Source organism: Chionomys nivalis, chromosome 21 (assembly GCF_950005125.1).
Source record: "Chionomys nivalis chromosome 21, mChiNiv1.1, whole genome shotgun sequence".
Lineage (NCBI taxonomy): Eukaryota > Metazoa > Chordata > Mammalia > Rodentia > Cricetidae > Chionomys > Chionomys nivalis.
Genome location: NC_080106.1, coordinates 45,521,037 through 45,543,519, shown reverse-complemented (window position 1 = coordinate 45,543,519; position 22,483 = coordinate 45,521,037). Strand labels below are relative to the sequence as shown.

Genomic DNA, 22,483 nt, shown 5'->3' with positions numbered 1-22,483 from the left:
AAAGAATAAGACACAGTCAAGGGGTGGTCCATGTTTCTAGTCCCAGCACTTGGAAGGCACAAGCAGGCTGTTCTGAGTTCAAGGTCAGCCTGGTCTATGGAGGGAGTTCCAAGACAGCCAGGAATACATAAGGAAACCGTGTCTCAATAAGAAAAAAAGAAAACAAAACACAGAGAAACCCTGTCTTGAAAAAAAAAAGAGTACAAAAGAGTACAAAAATAAGACATGTAAGATTTTCAGAAAACAGTACTAAATTTATTGAAGGACATGTAATTGAAGTATAATTATGTAAACTTAAATGGAACATGATTATGATTAAATTAATATAATCTGAATTTTATATTTACATTTTCAGTCCAGAGCATTACATTCATGCAGTGGTAAGAAGCACTGATTTTATTTTTTTATCTTCAAATATCCATCCTCTTGAAAAATGCAAAAGCACTCAGCTGAAATTGTTCCTACTGTGTGAATATATGAAACCCTAAGAGTTTAAGAAAGCCAAAGCCTAGGAAATTTAAGTGTTATTTGTGATATATAAAACATATACAAATATATATACTAACATGTATGTAATGGTATTATATAGTAGTCATATCTGGGTTTGCGTATATGAAATTTTGAACATTCTGAGCTGTGGATCCTCTCAAGGAGTCTGCTGTGTCAAGGAGCTTCTTCTCCTTGTCTGTGATGTCATTTATGGCTTCTTCAGACATCTGGTCTGCAGAGAGCTTGTCCTGTGAAAACACTGTTCTACAAAGTCTAGATATTGGCCTGCATCGTCAGGAAGGCCTACTCTTCTGGAATATCAATCCTGACGACTTCACCCAGATGGAATGCAACACCAGCATTCTGGGGAGTAATTGTGTGTCCAAAGCCCTGATATTCGCCATGGCATGAAGATACCTTTAAATCTGGAGAACATTCCTCGCGTGGTGAGAAGGAAGGAAGACTTGTGTGTTCAGTATGCTCTGGGTCTTCGGGAAAACAACTTTTTTGGGAGCCTCGCATTGTTCTTTCTATAAGAACATATAAAATTAATAGCCAAAAGTTATTTTTACTGCTGTAAACATAATTCTATAACCACTCCCTTCCTCTCTTTGTCTTCCCCAAATCTGAAGAGCCTGTATCATGGCACTGTTTTCCGTATTTTCTCATTTCTTAAATTACTAGAGTAAATGACCTTATCTAACTTATTTGGGTGAGGGTGCCACACAAGCGTGAAGACCTGAGTTCGATCCTCAGCACGGGTACAAAAGCTGGGCATGTTTGCAGTCCCCGTGCTAGCAAGGCAGAGATAGGATCCCTGGGGCTCTCTGGTCAGCCATCCTAGCTGAGCCCCAGGACAGCGAGAGACCCTGTTCCAAAACCCAAGCTGAACATCCCGAGGGGCCACACCTGAGCTTCATCTCCTGACCCCATGTGCACAACACACAAACCTAGCTTCCCAATATACACACTTACACTAACAGAAGTTAAACAGCTGTTACTTACCGAAATATCTCATGTCCTCGGCAATGTGATACTTGATATCAGACACATCAAACATTGCTACGAAGGAGTCGAAGCATGAGCCTTCCTCTCCTTCCTTTATATACGGCTTATATGAAAACAAATAATGATTTCCAATCACCATGAAAAGCATTTCGATGCAGATGAGGACATCCTACAACAGCCACACAAATATCAGACATCTTTGGGCTTCGATCTAATTTTTCAAATTGCTAACTTTTCAAAGTTAGAGTGTCAATAACTTTGAAATAGAATCCTGATTATATTCCTTTTCAACATTTTCCCCACTTCATAACATGACAAGCAAAGTTTGCATCTCTTTTGCTTTCCCTCACTCAAGAATTTCTCAATGCATTACACAAGCACTGAAAGGAACCATGCAGACATAAGCGGACCAGGAATAAAATCAGTACCCATCAGTCCCTATGGGCCATTTCTCTCGGGTTCTTTCTCCTCACTACAGAGTAAGCTAGCAGTCTTGCCCACTGTTTGCACATTGGCAGGTTCTGGGCATCACTGCATTAAATAGCTTAAACAGTAACACCCCCTGAGTTCAGAGACAGCCCTAATACCTGCAGGCCTGTGGCCACAGCTTCAGGACTTTGCCATTCCACGTAAGTGTCTCTAAAATTACTCCAACCTTAAGCAACAAAGTTAGAATCGCTGCTAGCCTGGATGTCAAGAAGAGGTAAATGTCAAATCTAAATCATGAAATGACCAGCTGTTTTATGCAATTAGGGGCTAGGGAGGTGGCTCGGTGGGCAAAGCGCTTGTTGTACAAGAGTGAGGAAGGTCCTAAGTGAGAAGCACCGAACCCAGGTAAGGCTGGCATGTAGCAAACACATGTAAACCAGCGTTCCTGAGGGGAGTTGAGAGGTGGGACAGAATCCGGGGAAGCCGCAGGCCAGCAAGCCTTGAGTGTGTACAGTGAAAAATTAAGAGACCCTCACCTCAATGTAAGACACGGACACCCAAAGCTCCTCATCTCCACATGCACACATGACATGGGCATGTTCCCACTCACAATAAACACATACATAACATATACACAGAAAGATTAAAATACGCAACCACAAACAGTTAAGGCCTCAGTGTATCCTAGGACTCCAAACTCTTCTGCCTTCAGGACACACTCCCAAATCAACTGTGTTTACAGTAAATATATGCACCTTGCCTTACAAATGTATTAGCTTCATAAGATGAATTTCATTATGTATTCTCAGAACTTCAGCATTTGACTTACATATCTTTTTTGTTGTTGTTTTGAAACCAGGTACAAATAATTAGATTCTGCGTTCTAACAGTGTGTTTATATGGGCCTACTAGCACTTTATTATTTTATTTATTTAGGTACAGGGTCTTTCTATGCAACCCTGGTTGTTCTAGAACTTGCTATGTTGACCAACCTGGTCTTGAACCCGAGATCTGGCTACCTCTGCCTCCCAAGTGCTGAGACTAAAGGCACGTGCCATCACACCTGGATAATTACTAGGATCAAAAAAATACTATTTATTTTTGGCCGTGTATGTGAGATCAGAGGACAACCCACTGGCGCCATTTCTTTCCCTCTACCGTGGGCTCTTGGGTGGAACTCCCCTCGTCAGGCTTGGCAATTATTATTATTATTATTATTATTATTATTATTATTATTATTATTATTATTAGCTAGTCTCTTGTGTAACATTTACACAACACACATATATACATCGTTTATAAATCAACACATTAAATAAGTACAGTTTCAATAAAATTGTGACCATGAAATCTACATCATACAAATTTCCTTGACAGCAGTCTGTTAGTCCAGCTAGCCTGACTTCTTAGAATAAACGTTCATGACGTTAGAGTCAGTTCTAATAACCCACCAGGGCTTCAACAGCAAGAAGCATCTCTGAAAGCTTACTTTCCCCATTAAAATGATAAGACACTTTATGCTCATTTAAACTACTCCAGGACAGGAAAGCAGTAAGGATCCTTCTTCAGATCCTTGCAGTGGAGTCAGGGCCAAGCAAGCTGCGTGCTCTACACTCACAGGCCCTGGGTTCTAGCTCTAGTACTGTTAAAAAAAACAATAAAAGAAATTGAAGGCCTAGTGGTGGTGGCATACACCTTTAATACCAGCATACAGGAGGCAGAGGTAGGCGGACCTCGGTGAGCTCGACGCCAGCCTGGTGTACAGACCAAATTTCATGACAGGCTCCAAAACTATGGAGAAACCCTGTCTCAAAAACTCAAAAGCAACAGCAACAACAGAAACCAAAACAAACTGACTCTCGGCACCGAGCCATTTCTCTGTACATATGAACTGTTACCCTGTTAGGCTGGGATCATACCCAGGGCTATGCGTGCTAGGCAAACACTCCATATTCCACCAGTCACAACCCAATTTTCTAACATCTGTCATGAACTAAAATAAAATTTTGTTCCCCAATATTGTTTTCAACTAAAAGTAGCTAATTTTTGTGCCGTTTTCTTAAATTTTACTTTTAATATCTATCTAAATGCCAATGGGAAGAACAAACTATGCCCACAATGAAGAGCGTTTCCAGTCCTTTCTTATCATGGGTATCACATCCGGAAGGCAAAAGCACTTCTGACCATTTCTTTAGACTACATTTCCAGAAAAAGGACTCCGGCTCATGAAGGCAAACACAAGGGAAATCTCTGGAGACACACCACATTTATTTCCATTAAAAATTGTTTTGTTTGTTTTGGGTGTTTTGAGACAGGGTTTCTTTGTGTAGCCCTGGCTGTCCTGGAACTCACTCTGTAGACCCAGCTAGTCTCAAACTCAGAGATTTGCCTTTATGCTGGGATTAAAGGACTGTATCACCACCACCTGGTGAATCCTTCCATTTTTATTTAAACTTTATCCTTTTGCACCCATTAGACTTTCCCTCTAACTGAACAGGCTGACTGTGTTATGTTCTGCTCATTTAGAAGCACACAATGCTTTTACCCACAGCTATGTGGTAACAAGGGCAAACAGGTGTCCACGGACAGGGAAACATCACCAAATCATTCATGAACACATTACTGTACTTTCATATACATTAAAGCTGTTTCAAGTAACATGTACAAATGAAAAGGTAATATTTTTCTCAAGAAAAGTACCTGATAACACTCAGCACAGAAAGTAACTTAGTACAGCTATGGGGAATGATGATTTACTTACCACTCGTGAAATGTTATTTAAAATACATAAGTAAGTCCATGCTTTGAAGACATTAAAGGTCTTTCACTGTGGACACCAATATTTTCACATACCCTAAAAAATGGCAAAACTCAAAGTTATGACTAACCAAGCAAACCCATATCTTAATATGTCTCCTTTAGAGACTTATTTTGTGTATATGCATATTCTAGTGCATGCAGACCTGTGCACAATGTGTGTGCAGTGCCTTTGGAGGCCAGAAAAGGGTGCTGGCCACGCTGGCCCTAGATTTTACTGAACCCGAGTCCTCTGCAGGAGTACGGGGTGCTCTTAACCCTGAACACACATGGAAGGTGTGATGGCAGCACTACTTATATTTCTGAGACCATCTACTTCAGCAGCGCTATGGATCATCTCGTTACTCTGGTCACGGACAGAGAATCATTCTTCTAGATGTGTATGATATGACTATTCCTTCTACGTCAAAGGAATGACAAACTCAGCATCATTAAACTAGAGAATCATCACTAACTCCAAAAGACAAGGCCTGATTTTGGAAAGTGTGACAGATAAACATTGATCCCAGGGGCTCACCTTTTCTGTGTAAACAACCTCGCAGATGTGTATCTGCGGACCCAGAGCATCTCCTGTGAAGACGCTGTTTTTTAATGAATAGATACTTGCCTGAACCGTCAGGAGGGCCCTCGTGTTCTGGTATGTCTATTTTTGTATGTTCACCCTGATGGAATGCAACGGCTGCATTATGAGGAATATTCTTGTCCAAAGTCCCGATACTCGCGCTGGCGTAAGATTGTCTTTGTGCTTGGAGAACCTTCATTTGGTGGTCATGAGATAAGACGACTAGGGTGTTGAGTATGCTCTGGGTTTCGAGTACTGGATCTTTTTTTGGAGAACACTGTGTTATTCTTTCTATAAGACAATATAAAATAGCCAAAAGTTATTTTTACTGCTGTAAACATAATTCTATAACCACTCCCTTCCCCTCTTTGTCTTCCCCAAATCTGAAGAGCCTGTATCATAGCACTGCTTTCCGTATTTTCTCATTTCTTAAATTACTAGACTAAATGACCTTATCTTACATATTTCAGTCAGGATGCCACACAAGAATGAGGACCTGAGTTCGATCCTCAGCACGGGTACAAAGCTGGGCATGTTTGCAGTCCCCGTGCTAGCAAGGCAGAGATAGGATCCCTGGGGCTCTCTGGTCAGCCATCCTAGCTGAATCTGTGAGCCCCAGGACAGCAAGAGACCCTGTTCCAAAACCCAAGCTGAACATCCCGAGGGACCACACCTGAGCTTCATCTCTGACCCCATGTGCACAACACACAAACCTAGCTTCCCAATATACACACTTACACTAACAGAAGTTAAACAGCTGTTACTTACTGAAATATCTCATGTCCTCGGCAATGTGATGGTTGATATCAGACACATCAAACATTGCTACGAAGGAGTCGAAGCATGAGCCTTCCTCTCCTTCCTTTATATATGGCTTATATGAAAACATATAATGATTTCCAATCGCCATGAAAAGCATTTCGATGCAGATGAGGACATCCTACAACAGCCACACAAATATCAGACATCTTTGGGCTTCGATCTAATTTTTCAAATTGCTAACTTTTCAAAGTTAGAGTGTCAATAACTTTGAAATAGAATCCTGATTATATTCCTTTTCAACATTTTCCCCACTTCATAACATGACAAGCAAAGTTTGCATCTCTTTTGCTTTCCCTCACTCAAGAATTTCTCAATGCATTACACAAGCACTGAAAGGAACCATGCAGACATAAGCGGACCAGGAATGAAATCAGTACCCATGAGTCCCTGTAGGCCATTTCTCTCGGGTTCTCGCTCCTCACTACATAGTAAGCTAGCAGTCTTGCCCACTGTTTGCACGTTGGCAGGTTCTGGGCATCACTGCATTAAATAACTTAAACAGTAACACCCCCTGAGTTCGGAGACAGCCCTACTTACCTGCAGGCCTGTGGCCACAGCTTCAGGACGTTGCCCTTCCATCACAGGTATCTTTGAAATTATGCCAGATTTTAGCAGTACAATGATTAATACTGCTTGCCTGGATGTCAAGAAGAGGTAAATGTCAAATCTAAATCATGAAATGACCAGCTGTTTTATGCAATTAGGGGCTAGGGAGGTGGCTCGGTGGGCAAAGCGCTTGTTGTACAAGAGTGAGGAAGGTCCTAAGTGAGAAGCACCGAACCCAGGTAAGGCTGGCATGTAGCACACACACACTTAAACCAGCATTCCTGAGGGGAGCTGAGAGGTGGGACAGAATCCGGGGAAGACCACAGGCCAGCAAGCCTTGGTGTGTACAGTGAACAATTAAGAGACCCTCACCTCAATGCAAGACATGGACACCCAAAGCTCCTCATCTCCACATGCACACGTGACATGGGCATGTTCCCACTCACAATAAACACATACATAACATATACACAAAAAGATTAAAATACGCAACCACAAACAGTTAAGGCCTCAGTGTATCCTAGGACTCCAAACTATCCTGCCTACAGGACACACTCCCAAACCAACTGTGTTTACAGTAAATATATGCACCTTGCCTTACAAATGTATTAGCTTCATAAGATGAATTTCATTATGTATTCTCAGAACTTCAGCATTTGACTTCTTATCTTTTTTGTTGTTGTTTTGAAACCAGGTACAAATAATTAGATTCTGCGTTCTAACAGTGTGTTTATATGGGCCTACTAGCACTTTATTATTTTATTTTTTTAGGTACAGAGTCTTTCTATGCAACCCTGGTTGTTCTAGAACTTGCTATGTTGACCAACCTGGTCTTGAACCTGAGATCTGGCCACCTCTGCCTCCCAAGTGCTGAGACTAAAGGCACGTGCCATCACACCTGGATAATTACTAGGATCAAAAAAATACTATTTATTTTCGGCCGTGTATGTGAGATCGGAGGACAACCCACTGGAGCCGTTTCTTTCCCTCTACCGTGGGCTCTTGGGTGGAACTCCCCTCGTCAGGCTTGGCAATGGCAAGCCTCTCTTCCTGCTGACCCACGCCACGGCTCTACTACTCTGTCTTATTCCCCCTCCTTTATGATCAGTGTGGCAGGGTCCCTGAGGGCGGCTCTGTTCTCTACTTCTGCTTTTACAAGGGTGCTGGGGATCAATCTCAATTCTTTGGTGTGCACAGCAAGGGCCTTTCCCTGCTGAGCTATCCTGCCAGCTTACGGGTTATCTGAATTAGAATGCTGTTGAGTTCCAGAAGTTTTTCTATCATAAATTACGTCTGTAGAAGACTGCACATGATGTGTGCCCTCAGATGCTAATCATTGCTCTGGCAGTGCAATTCCATGAATTTTTCTCTCTTTTCCCCTTACTGAACTGCTAAACTGGATAGATTTGTCTATGTAACTCTTATTACCTAGCCTATTACTAATCTAACACCATGTCTAGGTTTGTTTGTTTGTTTGTTTTGTGACACCGAGGACAGGCAGTAGGGCCTTGTCTACACTATGCGGACACTCAAATGTATCTCCATCCCTACCTTGTATTTTAAAAAACACACACTGATAAACATTTCCTCACACCATTAAACGTCTTCTCCTAAACTGATACTGTTTTATTCATGACAATCATAATTTTAAACAGTTTATTTTATTCATTTTGAGACAGGGTCACACTATGTACCTCTGACTGGCCTCACACTTGCTATGTAGACCCTGCTAGCCTTGAACTCATAAAGAACCACCTGCTTCTGCCTCCCGGGGGAGTGCTGGGATTAAATGGTACACTACCACACCCAGCAGAACTATAATTTTAACGATGGCATCAAGATAGTTAGGCTATCTCAAATTATCTTCATCTTTTAAATGTCATAGTGGCCGTCTGACTACTTCTTTGATTGTTTAGATACAAGATCACACACGGTGGCATAGGCTAATCTACAACTTGCTATAGAGAGCAGGTTGTCATCAAACTCAATGTGAGATTCTCTTGGTTTACCCTGAGTGTTGGGACTACAGGTATATACCACCACACAGGACTAAGATTGTGTTTTAAAAATACTTTTAAAAACGATTTTTTAATATTTAGTTTTGTGTGAGTTTTGCCTGCATGTGTATATACAAGTAGAGTATCTGCAGATACCAGAAGAGCGCATTAGAATCACCCGGACCTGAAACTGCAGAAGGTTGGGACCACTAACTTTGTTGGTGTTGGGAACTCAACCCAGATCCTACGAAAGAATAGCAAGGGCTCTTATCTGCGAAAGAATAGCAAGGGCTCTTATCTGCTGAGCCATCTTTCCAGCCCTGATTTTGTAAATCTTACAAAAGCTAAACGGGTGGGTTTAAAAAACATTGCTATGTGCGTGCGCACAAGTGTATCTGTGTGTGTGTGTGTCTGTGAGTGAGTGTGTGTATGTGTGTGAGTGTGTGTGTGTGTGTCTGTGTGAGAGAGAGAGAGAGAGAGAGAGAGAGAGAGAGAGAGAGAGAGAATGAGACTGTGCAAGTATGTGCATGTGTCACAGAGGTCAGAAGAGGGCTTCGGGTCCCTTGAACTAGAGTGACATGAGGTTGTGAGTCGCCATACATGGCTGCTGGGGACAAACTTTGGTCCTCTGGATATGCACAAACTCTAACTGCTGAGCCTCTCTCCAGCCCACGGACGTCTGCCTAGTTCATACTGGCCTTGGACGGGTGGTCCTGCCTCAGTTTCCCAAGGGCTGGGACTACTGAGTCTGGCACTGTCTTCACATTACTGTAAAAAACTCCCTTAAACAACAGTTTTATTGACATTTATAAAGAAAGAATATTTAAGAGCACGCAATACTTACCAGAATGAGAGACAGATTACAATTTTGAAACAAAGAAATTTGAAAACAGGTTTTAGAGGTCTGAACTCTTCTTTCAGCATTCTATAAAACAGCCAGAGGGAGGACAAGGCAAACTAGAAACAAAAGCAACATTCATCATTCTGCAGTAGAAAGACAGGGACTGACGATTAAAGCCGAAACCAGAGCCTGCTCTACAGGAACATTCCAGGTGGAACTTAAGGCTGATTAGTCAATGTTTTAGTGCTTTTAATATGTTACTGCAGAGATATACATGTGAAATTTCTCAAGACATATGTTCCATTTTTTCTGAACGTGTTTCTAAGTATTCACATACTGTAATTCAAGCAATAAACAAATGACATGAACAGAAGATTTCCTTCAGTCGAAAGAGAAGGGAAACAGACCTGGTAAGCTTTTAAACACAAATTACCATCACTTTTTATAAAAACTCAATTATTATTATTATTAGCTAGTCTCTTGTGTAACATTTACACAACACACATACATACACGGTTTATAAATCAACACATTAAATAAGTACAGTTTCAATAAAATTGTGACCATGAAATCTACATCATACAAATTTCCTTGACAGCAGTCAGCTGGCCTGACTTCTTAGAATAAACGTTCATGACGTTAGAGTCAGTTCTAATAACCAACCAGGACTTCAACAGCAAGAAGCATCTCTGAAAGCTTACTTTCCCCATTAAAATGATAAGACACTTTATGCTCATTTAAACTACTCCAGGACAGGAAAGCAGTAAGGATCCTTCTTCAGATCCTTGCAGTGGAGTCAGGGCCAAGCAAGCTGCGTGTTCTACACTCACGGGCCCTGGGTTCTAGCTCTAGTACTGTTAAAAAAAAAACAATAAAAGAAATTGAAGGCATAGTGGTGGTGGCATACACCTTTAATACCAGCATACAGGAGGCAGAGGTAGGCGGACCTCGGTGAGCTCGACGCCAGCCTGGTGTACAGACCAAATTTCATGACAGGCTCCAAAACTATGGAGAAACCCTGTCTCAAAAACTCAAAAGCAACAGCAACAACAGAAACCAAAACAAACTGACTCTCGGCACCGAGCCATTTCTCTGTACATATGAACTGTTACCCTGTTAGGCTGGGATCATACCCAGGGCTATGCGTGCTAGGCAAACACTCCATATTCCACCAGTCACAACCCAATTTTCTAACATCTGTCATGAACTAAAATAAAATTTTGTTCCCCAATATTGTTTTCAACTAAAAGTAGCTAATTTTTGTGCCGTTTTCTTAAATTTTACTTTTAATATCTATCTAAATGCCAATGGGAAGAACAAACTATGCCCACAATGAAGAGCGTTTCCAGTCCTTTCTTATCATGGGTATCACATCCGGAAGGCAAAAGCACTTCTGACCATTTCTTTAGACTACATTTCCAGAAAAAGGACTCCGGCTCATGAAGGCAAACACAAGGGAAATCTCTGGAGACACACCACATTTATTTCCATTAAAAATTGTTTTGTTTGTTTTGGGTGTTTTGAGACAGGGTTTTTCTGTGTAGTACTGGCTGTCCTGGAACTCACTTTGTAGACCACGCTGGCCTCACACTCAGATCTGCCTGCCCCTGCCTCCCACCTTCTGGGATTGAAGGCATGTGCTGCCATGCCCAGAACCATTATAAACTTCCAACACTGTGTGTGGGCCACTGTATTTCAGTTACTACACTGTGGGGAGCACCACCCAAAGACACTGCTTACAGCCCTTAAGTTCCTAGAACAGCACCAATTTTTTTTAAACTTCAGTCTTGGCGGGCAGTGGTGGTGCATGCCTTTAATTCCAGCACTTGGGAGGTGGAGGAAGGCAGATCTCTGTGAGTTTCAGGCTAGCCTGGTCTACAAAGCAAGTTCCAGGACAGCCATGACTGTTACACAGAGAAAAATCAAAACAAACAAAAACCAAAAAATCTTCAGTCTTTATTTTCCTTTAATTCTAAATACAGAAAAGACAATTGAATATTGAGTTCTTTCTTTTTCTCTTCTTCTTCTTCTTCTTCTTTCTTCTTCTTCTTCTCTTCTTCTTCTTCTTCTTCTTCTTCTTCTTCTTCTTCTTCTTCTTCTTCTTCTTCTTCTTCTTCTTCTTCTTCTTCTTCTTGAGACAGGGTTTCTTTGTGTAGCCCTGGCTGTCCTGGAACTCACTCTGTAGACCCAGCTAGTCTCAAACTCAGAGATTTGCCTTTATGCTGGGATTAAAGGACTGTATCACCACCACCTGGTGAATCCTTCCATTTTTATTTAAACTCTATCCTTTTGCACCCATTAGACTTTCCCTCTAACTGAACAGGCTGACTGTGTTATGTTCTGCTCATTTAGAAGCACACAATGCTTTTACCCACAGCTATGCGGTAACAAGGGCAAACAGGTGTCCACGGACAGGGAAACACCACCAAATCATTCATGAACACATTACTGTACTTTCATATACATTAAAGCTGTTTCAAGTAACATGTACAAATGAAAAGGTAATATTTTTCTCAAGAAAAGTACCTGATAACACTCAGCACAGAAAGTAACTTAGTACAGCTATGGGGAATGATGATTTACTTACCAGCTGTGAAATGTTGTTTAAAATACATAAGTAAGTCCATGAGTTGTAGACATTAAAGGTCATTTCATGAAGTATACCAATATTTTCACATACCCTAAAAAATGGCAAAACTCAAAGTTATGACTAACCAAGCAAACCCATATCTTAATATGTCTCCTTTAGAGACTTATTTTATGTATATGCATATTCTAGTGCATGCAGACCTGTGCACAATGTGTGTGCAGTGCCTTTGGAGGCCAGAAAAGGGTGCTGGCCACGCTGGCCCTAGATTTTACTGAACCCGAGTCCTCTGCAGGAGTACGGGGTGCTCTTAACCCTGAACACACATGGAAGGTGTGATGGCAGCACTACTTAGATTTCTGAGACCATCTACTTCAGCAGTGCTATGGATCATCTCGTGACTCTGGTCACGGACAGAGAATCATTCTTCTAGATGTGTATGATATAACTATTCCTTCTACCTCAAAGGAATGACAAACTCAGCATCATTAAACTAGAGAATCACCACTAACTCCAAAAGACAAGGCCTGATTTTGGAAAGTGTGATGGATAAACTTTGATCCCAGCTCACCTTTTCCCTGTAAACTACCTGGCAGATGCATATCTGCAGACCTAGACCCCCCCGCCAAGTAATTATTAGCCTAAGTATTGGGTTTTGCACTTGTGCATTTTCTAAGCAGCAAACAAGCAAATCTTAAGCCATAAAGCACTCCAGCTCGAAGGTAGAATAAAGAACTGACCTGGTTTGTTTCAATGTGGCTGTCTTTATTTTGTGAGCTGCAGAACTCTGAATTTCATGCAAGGAATAATATAAATTGACACTTTGGATATTTTTAGGGAACGTTTCCAGGGTAGTTTTATTATGCTTCTTATTTGACATCAGATGCTTTTTGTCTGTGTTTGAGACTCGGTCTATGTAGACCATGCTGGCCTCAAACTCACAGAGAGCTGCTACCCTCTGCCTCCTCAGTGCTTGGATGAAAGATGTGTCGCTTTCATTGGTTAATGAATAAAGAAAATGGTTTGGCCTAGTTGATAGGGCACAACTTAGGTAGGTGGAGAAAACAGAACTGAATGCTGGGAGGAAGAAAGCAGAGTCAGAGAGAAGCCATGATCCTCCACCTGAGATGGACAATGATTAGAATCTCTAGTAAGCCACTGCCACGTGGCGATACACAGATTAATGGAGATGGGTTAAACTAATATGTAAGAGTTAGCCAATAAGAAGTTAGAGCTAATGGCCAAGCAGTTTTCACTAATAGTTCCGGTGTGGTTAATTCAGGTGTAAGCTAGCCAGGTGGCCGGGACAAACAAGGGGCCCATGCTCCTTGTAACAAAAGACAGTGCTCCTAATAAACTTTTTTTTAGAGACAGGGTTTCTCTGTGTGGCCCTGGCTGTAGACCAGACTGGCTTGAACTCACTGAGATTCTCCTGCCTCTGCCTCCCAAATGCTGGGATTACAGGTGTGTGCCACCGCACCCAACTCCTAGTAACTCTTAACAAGGTAGAAAATAAACCTATTTGGTTAAACCAAAGGAGATTTTATTTTTTGTGTTTTACAGCCTGCTCTCAAAAGAATGTAAATATTGTGACAATTCTTGCATTGTTCACAGTAATAGAATCCAGCTTTTACATATGGATTTACATTATTAATCAACATTGATTTTGTACTTGTTTTTACCCATTTAAGAACATAAATTATTTTTTAAAACAGGGCCCAGTCTGAACTTGAACTCTCAATTCTCCCGAATCTACCTTGAAGTGCTAGGATTATTTGCCATGAATCACTACATTTGGTTTCTGTGGAATTAAATCTAAGGCTTTGTGCATACAAAGCAAACACTCTTATTAACTGAGATCTATTCCCTGGCATATATCAAGAAGATAAAATAAACCCAGCTTCAGAAAGGTCACACTTACAATGTTGTCATAGTGGTGACTGATCTGACCACAAGGTACTGCAACACTCCAAATCGGTACCAATAATACCGCATTCTGCAAGAGAAGAGAACACCAAAGCTCAACTATTCAGTGGCATCAGAGCATCTCAAAGCCTCCAAATTAAAGTCGCTTACAAGGCATGTAACAGAAGGAGTAGAAAGTACTGGGACCTTGGTCTTTCCTTGTTTCCCAATCTTGTCATGATATACCTCAAATCAACAGGACCCAATGATCTCATCAACAGTGCAAATAAACCTGATTATCTCAGAAATTTTTGCTAGAAGTGATAATGAAAGCTCTAACACACACTCCAGGAGAGAAACTGAGGCACAGATCAACTGTGCATATGTACTTGTGCATATGTAAGAGTGTGTTCCCAGAAAGATTTCCTGGGACAAGGGAGCAACTGAGGGTGGCAGCATATTCTCCAGGCTGTGGTCTGGACTGCACAGAGGAGGTGGTGAGCTGAGCTCCGGCCGCATGCCTTCCCACCACAATGGACTGGCCCCACAAACTCTGTTCCTTAGTTGCTCTTGTCAGTCATTTTGTCCCAGCAGTGAGAAAATTAGCTGTGTCATCACAGACAAGATCACGGAGGCTCCGATTCCCAGCTGTAAAAAGGATGCTGACTAAATGATTTCTAAGGTTTTCTCCTACAATTCACTGATGAACTTTTCTAGTGGAGTGATCACTCACAACATAAAAAGAAAACAAAACAACAAACAATAAAAACAGCTGACTGATACTGAAAGCCCACATGGAGGCTCACTAAAGACAAACATACTTACTCTCCCATAGGCCATGGTGAACAGTAGCACAGAGTGGGGTGATGCTGTTGCTGACCTTTAGTTTCCAGGTGGACCATCACATCGGGGAATTGTATTTGTAGGTAGTTCCTGAGTAACATCATAAAGTTATAAATAACGAAAGCTTCGTACCAGTCCTTGCAGGTATCCATATAGATGAAGATTTTAGGATATTTCAAAGATAGCCACTACGAGAAAACAAGATGTTAAAGACCTGTCGCCGACATAACGTGAATTCACCCCACTCACAGAAGCTAACTCTAGAGCCTGGAGATCGTGTCCCATGCTTGCCGCAAACTACCATAATCCAGAATGGATTCACTTGGGGAGGAGGCCAGGGAATGCAAGGCTGCATTCCATCACTGAGCTGCACCCCCAGCGCTGTAACACATGCCTTGATGTGCAACAAGCAGCTTCAATACAGCTAACAAAAAAGGTAAGTGCTGGGGCAAATAAGGAATATAAAAAGAAAAGTTAACTGCGTTCTCAAATTATCCGAAATTAAGGGAAAAATGATCACAGAAAATACTCCTGAAGACATCTGTGTGTGTGTTTCTTTCTTGTTTTTTTTTTTTTTTTCAGACAGGGTCTACATAACCTGGATATTCTGGAACTCACTAGGTAGAACAGGCTGGCCTCCAACTCACAGAGTTCACCTGAAGGATGGGATTAAAGGTGTGTAATACCACACCTGGCTAAAGCCATTTTCTTCTAACTAACCACCAGAGTAGTTACATCCACTGTGGAAAGTCTTTTTTCCTTTCCTTTTTCTCCTCTTTTGGGGGGCTAGGTGACAAAATAATAATGGAAAAGCGTGAGAGTGATCCTTGAGAATCTGCATCCATGGGTTCAGCCAACCCTGGGGCAGATACCTGTAAAACAGCTCCTGACCCCAGGTCTGCACTCTGAAACTCACTAGACAGACCAGGCTGGTCTTGAACTCATGGGGGTTCTCTTATCTGCACCCCTATCTCCTCAACCTCCAGGGCTGTCACTATTATTAATTCCAAGCATATATTAAAGAGTAGTGGTGAGAGATGCATCACTGCAATACGCCTACAAATGTCTTTAAGACAATCGCAGGAAAAGAGCTACACATTAGAAATATTTGAAACAGCTTCATTTCTCATTACATTATCTTCTTTACCAACATTTTAAAAAAGTAAGTTAGCCAGTTGCAGTGCTATATGCCTTTAATCCTAGCACTAGGGAGACAGACTGGTGCTGTGGGACAATGGTCTGTACCCTGTCAATTGTATTTTAATAAAGCAGAAGTATAGGTGGGGTGACGAGAACAGGAGAATTCTGGGAAGAGGAAAGATTCAGTCTGCAGTCCTCACTCAGCTGCAGAGGAAACAAGATGAAACTGCCTCACTGATAGAAGGTACTGAGCCATGTGGCTAACACAGACAAGAATTACGAGCTAATGTAAGATATAAGGATGAGTTATTAAGAAGCCTGAGATAATAGGTCAACCAGTTCATAATTAATGTAGAGTTCTGTGTGTTTCTTTGTGACTGAACAGCTGTAGGACTGGGGGAGACAGAAACCTCTGTCAAAAAACTGGGAGCCCTCTGTAAGTTCAGGGTCAACCTGGTCTCCAGAGTGAGTTCCAGGACAGCCAGAAATACAGTGAGACCCTATCTCAAAAATAAAAAGAGAGAGAGGGAAAGAGAGAGAGAGATGAGCCATCATCTCTCCAGCCCAAGAATTCTTAATGCAATACAATAAAATATACTTACACTACAAAAACTGTATAATGGAACCATCCACAGAATCCTATCGAAAGTAAAACATAATAACATTTAATATCATGTTTATGAATTATGTCAGTCAACATTAGTTGTAGCAAATATATTAAGACTTGACCTTATAATGGGCTTCTGGAGTTCTGGTTGTGTGAAATGCACTAAGTGCTGCACAATCTCCCAGAAGGACACAGGGATTGTCAACAGCATAAAAACAGCAGCAATAAGCCATAGTTGTATGTGCATTCCAGCCTTGAAAAACAAAAGAACACATTAGTTTAGATTCTGATATTAAAACTACAAAGATCAGTATTTTTTTTTTTTTGGTTTTTTCGAGACAGGGTTTCTCTGTGGTTTTGGAGCCTGTCCTGGAACTAGCTCTTGTAGACCAGGCTGGTCTCGAACTCACAGAGATCCACCTGCCTCTGCCTCCCAAGTGCTGGGATTAAAGGCATGCGCCACCACCGCCCGGCAAAGATCAATATTTTTATTTCTTATGTTTTCATTTGATTTCTAATCCTGCTTGGCATTTCCAAAATATTTAGTTGCAATTTTTAAAAAAGATTACTTTTTAAAAAATTTTATGTATGTTTGTGTCTGTGTGGGTATGTGCATTGTGTGGACATCTGCTGAGGCCAGAAGAGGGCGCTAGAGTCCGTGGACCTGGAGTTAGAGGGGTGTGAGAGCACACACCTTTAGTGTGTGTCCAAGGAGGAGGCTCCAGGACAACCAAAAGAACCCTCCTCGTACAAAACAAAACATTCCCATACTATCTTTGCCCACGGAATCGTGTCTGAGTGAGGACCAGTACTGTGTGTGCCAAGGACTGATGCAGACCAAGTATCCTCACAGAGTGCTGCTAGGAGGAAAGTTCCATGTCGAACAGTCATAAACCACATGACAGGAAAAACAAGCCACCACAGCCACCGCTGCAGTCACGTGCCACAGCACGGCAGTGCTGTGGGCACTTCTTTCTGCCTCAGTGTCCTCATCCACAGAGGGAATCTCCTGTACTCAGCATTTCTCAGAGGGTTAAATAAAATCATAGTTACAGAATGAATGAGAGCGATCTTGAGGATATGCTTTAGCCAATACCTCTAACCTTAAACACAAAACAAAGTCTTTGTAATCTCAGTCTTCTCTGCCCATTGTGCTATCATTTCTCAGGGCCCTTCAGAGTCAAATCTTCAAAACTCAAAGATTCTCTGGATTCTAAGCTTCCACCACACATTCCCACTTGAACAGTTCTGTTCTGGCTTTAGTCCTTCAACTGCAGTGAAATCATTGAGCTCCCAATGACCTTTCTACTTGTGAAACGTGACAGGCAAGGTGGCAACAATGGACACCAGCCAAAATGTTCCCCGAAACCCTCCTTCCCAGGCATTCACTTCGTTCTTTGTAATTTCCTGTGAAATACTGGTGCCAGTCCTTTACCGTTGTTCCTTCTCTGCATCCTTGATCTAAAGCATTCTCTAACTGTGGACATTGACTGAAGTCTGACCATATCTAGGAGTACACCTAGGGGAGTACCAAGGTGTGCTCCCCTTCCAGAGGCTGAAACCTAACCTCGAATGCCAACGGCCATATTTGGGCATAAGGCTGATGGAAAATGACTAAGGTAAAATGAGGTCATAGTCTCACAGGGATGGTGATCACAAAATGAGATGGGCAACAACCTGAGGATTCAGCAAAAGCATGGCCACCTGTGACCAGAGAGCAACCCCTCTGGCCCCCATGATATCTGACTCCAAAATAGTTTTCAGGACTGTGAAAAAATAAATTCCTGTTGAAGGCACTCAGTTCATAAACATGCTTCCACGTGTGTGAGTGCAGGTGTGGGTACAGGTGTGCATGTGTGAGTGCAGGTTGCATGTGTGAGTGTAGGTGTGCATGTGTGCAGGCGTGGGTACAGGTGTGCATGTGTGGGTACAGGTGTGCAGGCATGAGTACAGGTGTGGGTGAAGGTGTGAGTGCATGTGTGCACAACAAAGGACAACTCTGGGAAATCACCTCTCCTTCTACCTTGTGAGCCAGGTGTAAGTACAGGTGTGCAGGTATGAGTGCAGGTGTGGGTACAGGTGTGCAGGCATGAGTACAGGTGTGGGTGAGTGAGTGCATGTGTGCACGACAAAGGACAACTCTGGGAAATCACCTCTCCTTCTACCTTGTGAGCCAGGGTCTCTCTTGTTTCTGCTGCTGTGCTGCATATGCCAGGCCAGATGGCTGGCAAGCTTCTAGGCAACTATGTGTCTACCTTCCTCTTGCCATAGACATCGTTCATGTTGGCTATAGAGGGGAACTCGGGGTCAGGCTTTCCTGGCTATTGTGTGACCTACTCAGCCATCTTCACAGTCCAGTTTATGGCATTTTCTTAGGGCAGAGAGAGCAGACAAGACAAGTATCTGCAGCTGAAGCGGTCTGACGTCTAGACTTGCATATCCAGTGCAGTATGACAGGCTCACCTGCATAACCTCCATTAGACATCCCTCTCAGAACTTGAGGGACTTGACTTGGGGGGTTGGCAGTTTACACTGCAGATCAGAATTGGTCTGAAAGGTTAGAGGCGCTTTGAAACTACAGCTCACAACTAAGAGAAGTCTTAAGTAGAAATGGTACACATTTTACTCACCTTCCTATACTATATTCCAAGGACTACTAAATGAGGAAGTTATATTTATATTAAGATTGCTATACCCAAATTTGGACAACAAATTTCAAATAACCTAAAAACTTAACAAATGAGAAATATTTAATGTCATATTTTAATAGCCTGAACTAGCTATATGGACTATAAGAGAAGCCAAAAAAGTTTAGTGAACAAAAGGACCGTAAATATATGTCTAGACACATTGTTTAAAATATTTTCCACAATCAAAGGGAGGGGTCATCTACATGGTATGTCATAACTCTTCCAAAATAAGTGTTTCTCAATAAAAGTACTTTCTGGTTATTAATTAATTAATCGATAATTCTAAGTTCCCTTTATACATATGCTATGGATATGTTAGATACCCAGCTTGCAATGCTTTACTAATGTCACAGCATGACATCAACACATAATGAAGGGTGGGTCAAAGAGATGGCTCAGCTAAGGTGCTTGCCTCCAACACTGCACTGATCCCTTGCGCTCCATCCCCAGTCAGCACTCAGAAGGAAGGAGAGACCAACTCCCCCAACTTGTCTATCTCTTGACCTCCACAACCGGGCCATCCCACGAATTCACCAACAAATACATTTAAGAAAAGAAAGAAATGTAGGAAGAAAGGAAGGGAGGGAGGATGAGAGAGGGAGGGAAGGAGGAAGGAAGGGAGGAAGAAAGGAAGAAGAAATGAATACACAGGAACTTTAGTAAAACTTTTCCCTTGATTGAGAAAGAAAGAAAGAAAGAAAGAAAGAAAGAAAGAAAGAAAGAAAGAAGAAATGAATAGACAAGGAACTTTAGTAAAACTTCTCCCTTACTGAGGAGTAACTTCAAGTCTGGGAATGTCGCTCAGATGGGAGAATGCTTGCTTGCCTCAAATGCACACAGCCCTGGGTTCCTTCCCCAGCTTTCAATAATCAGAAGTGCTGAGAATGTGCTTGGAGGATTACTCTAGGCTACAAGGCAAATTTCAAAGAGCATGGTCTACATAAGACTTTATCCCATTAAAGAAAGAAACAAAAGACGTAACTTCAAGCGTAAAAACAATTAGCAAGTCAAACTAAAGGGAATCCTTTCGTTTCAGGAAGAGCTTCTAAAATCCAGAACGTAGCTTTCAAGGTAGTTTATTTTATCTGGTTAAGATCAATATCAGCACAGCAGATCTGATTTCAAGAAGAGTTCTCTGGGAATTGATGGGTATCGGCAAAGCATTCTCAGCAGCAACATTGACTATTTTCTCCACCCGGTCCCACCTCCAGTTGTAGCGGCAAAATGAAATCAGACGGGTCCGTATGTTTAAAGACAAAATGTTTTTCAGACCCCAAGCCTGAGAGGGCAGACAAAGGGATTCTGCCAATGAGCTTAGGAAAGGGTAGAGGTGCTGACCCTCCTACCTTTAGTTTTTGAAGTTGCCAAACACCGAGGGAAACAAGGATGAAAATAAAGTAAATAAACACAAGCAGGGGTCCGATCCATTGCCTCCAGTTGTTCCCATTACAGGTGCAGGACATTTTCACAAAAAACATAGTTTTGACCATCTCAAAAAACGAACCAAGCCGAGATTTTGGCAGGTTTTCTTCGGTTTTTTGCTCCTCTGGCTCTCTACAGGGGAAAATTCAGCAGCCACTGGCACCGCCTCCTCGGGTCGCGCTGTGGTTGCGGCTGCCACAGCAGAAGCCGCTTGGGATGCTCGCAGGTGCGGGCTGCATCCTCGCCGGCTAACCGGCATGCACCCAGTCGGCCGCGGTGCAGACGCTGCTCACCTGGGTGTCGCCTAAAGTCTCGGCTGCACCACGGCCCAGAGGACAGCCGGGGTGACCTGGATGGTCCCACCTGCAGCTGGAAGCCAGCGACTCCCTCCCCCTCCGCCCCCCCCCAGTCCCGGCCCCCAACTTCCTCACTCACGCTTCCGGAACATCCACAGTAGTGAAAGTCATCTTCGAAGAGGTGGGAGGTCCTTGGACTTCCCAAAGGGCAGGGAACCCTGACTGCTCTTCGGGCTGATGAGGGAGGGGGACTTGATTAGGGGAGGGGAAGGGAAATGGGAGGTCGTGGTGGGGAGGAGGCAGAAATCTTTAATAAATAAATAAAATAAAATATAAAAATAAAAATTAAAAATAAATGAAAAAAAGAAATGAGTCCACTTCCGTTTCCGATCAGATACTCAAAGCCAATGACTGGAGGGGAGCTTCAAGCTAGGCAAACCCTGTCCGGTAACATCAGCCTTTATGACTGGTTAGCTACACAGGAAGGGCGTGGCTGTAACCTAGGTTACCGGAGGGCGGGGCGAGGGATGCAGGAGAGGGTAGCGGAGGACTAGTGGTTTTGCTGACTTACTGGGTCTTAGTGGAGCCTGAGGGGGGTTGTAGGAACTGAGACCCTTTCAGAAACACCTTCTTCATTCTTTAGACTTTATTCCACCTAACGGAAAGCTTCAGTGAACACTGTGCAGGGAAACTTGAGACAGCCTTTTTCTCAGATGGCTTCCCAATTGTCTTTAGGGGTGGAATTGGGAGCCAGCTGGAAAAAGACAGATAGGAAACTTTCGCTTAGATTTTAGTCAGTTGCTAGAGTTTGAGCCCTAAGGAGGAATTTGTCTGGATAATTTCTGAACCGAGTAGGAGAGTCATTAAAAAAAAGCTCATTTGGAAGTAACTGTCAATATATGTTCACATTTGGAACTTGTGTTACAAAGTCCTACTCACTGGTTTTCTGACACCATATTCTATGCACTCAGCTTTTAGCTGTACAGGTTTGCAGACAAAAAAATAGCAAATGGGATTGTAAAGTCTTTCTAAATCAAGGGAACAAACAAACATCTGAGTCCAATTTGACGCATGAATATGGCCTATAATGTCATTTTGTGAAATCAAGCAATATACTACGCTCTTTACCCATATTATATGAGTTGATCTGTAAAGAAGTGCCGAGAGACAGGCAGTTTCCACTTCCAGGTGAGAAGTTTCAAGTGACAGATTTGCCCAAACATTTTTCTCTGACCTTGAATTCTGCTTGATGTTTAAATACTTGGTTTGTCATCACCCGAAACCAGGGCAATTCTGGCGATTGGTCATGTGTGCAAAATGATGTGGGCCCAAGTCTCCTGGAAATACAGATGGAATTGTATGTATATTCCTGTCACTCTGTGACCCAGAGCCTGGAGATTGACTTCTACAATCTTTCCCCATTTCTTTCGAGATCTCCATTTTACAACTTCTCCTTAAAGGGGCACTACAACTTTTGTTTGG

The 22,483-nt window shown here is 42.4% G+C and overlaps 1 protein-coding gene across 1 annotated transcript; it reads right to left on the bottom strand.

Moving 5' to 3' along the window:
- Positions 1 to 265: 265 nt before the first annotated feature.
- On the bottom strand, positions 266 to 21,087 carry LOC130863809 (transmembrane protein 184C-like). The gene is made up of 13 exons (XM_057754106.1): positions 20,999 to 21,087; positions 16,716 to 16,846; positions 16,589 to 16,625; positions 14,829 to 15,034; positions 14,020 to 14,094; positions 12,099 to 12,192; positions 9,515 to 9,627; positions 6,665 to 6,764; positions 6,074 to 6,245; positions 5,351 to 5,596; positions 4,688 to 4,780; positions 1,495 to 1,666; positions 266 to 1,019 (listed from the first exon to the last, which is right to left on the bottom strand). The coding sequence occupies exons 2-11, from the start codon at positions 16,838 to 16,840 to the stop codon at positions 4,740 to 4,742; spliced, it is 1,209 nt and encodes a 402-aa protein (XP_057610089.1). The 5' UTR covers positions 16,841 to 16,846; positions 20,999 to 21,087; the 3' UTR covers positions 266 to 1,019; positions 1,495 to 1,666; positions 4,688 to 4,739.
- Positions 21,088 to 22,483: the final 1,396 nt, after the last annotated feature.